A 1,177-nucleotide genomic window follows, 5' to 3' on the forward strand; every position below is an offset into this window, starting at 1 on the left:
CCCCGGTTTCCTGGGTGACAGCGCACAGTGCGGGGGGTCCCAGGGAAGGCAGCTGGAGGACAGGTCACTAGCTGTACCCCACAGGTTGTTTGGGTATAGCCGTAGAAAAATACGGTTGTGGTTGCTTGTTTCCGAAGTAGGAGGTGAAAACATGCAGAATTATTTTTCTTGTAGATCTGTAGCAAGTGCAGCCTGCGCTTTGTCAGGACACTGTTCAGAGCCTTCATGTTGTCCCATCTAAATGAAACCGATCTGAGAAGAAGCTGGGGACATTCTGTTTGCGCTGTGTGTTTCCTAAGCTTGTGACCCTGAAAAAGGCAGGTGTGTATCCTTCAAGAAGCAGAGAGGTAGAGACTAAATGGATCTAAAGACAGCAGTGTTCAACGCAGCTCGTGATGGCAAGCTGCGGCTCCTTTCCAAGTTACTGGCAAGCAAAACAAGAGAAGAGATAGCTCTACTGATGTCAGAGAAAACCAATGGTGCTACACCACTTCTGATGGCAGCCCGTTATGGTCACCTTGACATGGTGGAATACTTGTTGGACCATTGCTCTGCATCAATAGAAGTTGGTGGTTCGGTGAATTTTGATGGTGAGACCATTGAGGGGGCTCCGCCATTATGGGCAGCATCTGCAGCTGGCCACTTGAGGGTGGTTCAGTGTCTGTTAGATCATGGTGCATCTGTCAACAATACAACTCTGACAAATTCAACACCGCTTAGAGCTGCCTGTTTTGATGGTCACCTGGAAATAGTAAAATATCTGGTGGAGCACAAAGCAGACCTGGAAGTGTCAAACCGTCATGGACATACATGCCTGATGATCTCATGTTACAAAGGCCACAAAGAAATTGCTCAGTATTTACTTGAAAAAGGAGCTGATGTTAACAGAAAAAGTGTTAAAGGTAAGTTAATTTTTTTACTTCCCCTGTGGTCAGCAGGGATGAAGTTACTCATTTACCCTTCTTTAGGACACTGACATGCAAAATTCTAGTCTCTTAAATTGTATAAGAGATTACATGTATTTAGCTATGTTTTTACTAGTTTTTGTCAACTTAATCCTTTGTTAGCACGGGTTGTATAATTTCATTCTAAACTGGGGCATTTTAACCCCTAATTCTTGAAAAAACTTAGTCCTATGAATTGTCACGTTTATGCACGTGTGAAAAGCTAATAAACT

General features: G+C 43.8%; 1 protein-coding gene across 1 annotated transcript; it reads left to right on the plus strand.

Annotated features, from left to right (window-relative positions):
* Positions 1 to 269: 269 nt before the first annotated feature.
* On the plus strand, positions 270 to 902 carry LOC104531533 (protein fem-1 homolog C-like; the record flags this gene model as incomplete). The annotated part of the gene is made up of 1 exon (XM_010176434.1): positions 270 to 902. A coding segment is annotated over exon 1 (544 nt), but the record flags the coding sequence as incomplete, so codon positions are not given.
* Between the last annotated feature and the right edge of the window lie 275 nt (positions 903 to 1,177).

This window comes from Antrostomus carolinensis, unplaced genomic scaffold (assembly GCF_000700745.2).
Source record: "Antrostomus carolinensis isolate BGI_N321 unplaced genomic scaffold, ASM70074v2 scaffold39559, whole genome shotgun sequence".
NCBI lineage: Eukaryota > Metazoa > Chordata > Aves > Caprimulgiformes > Caprimulgidae > Antrostomus > Antrostomus carolinensis.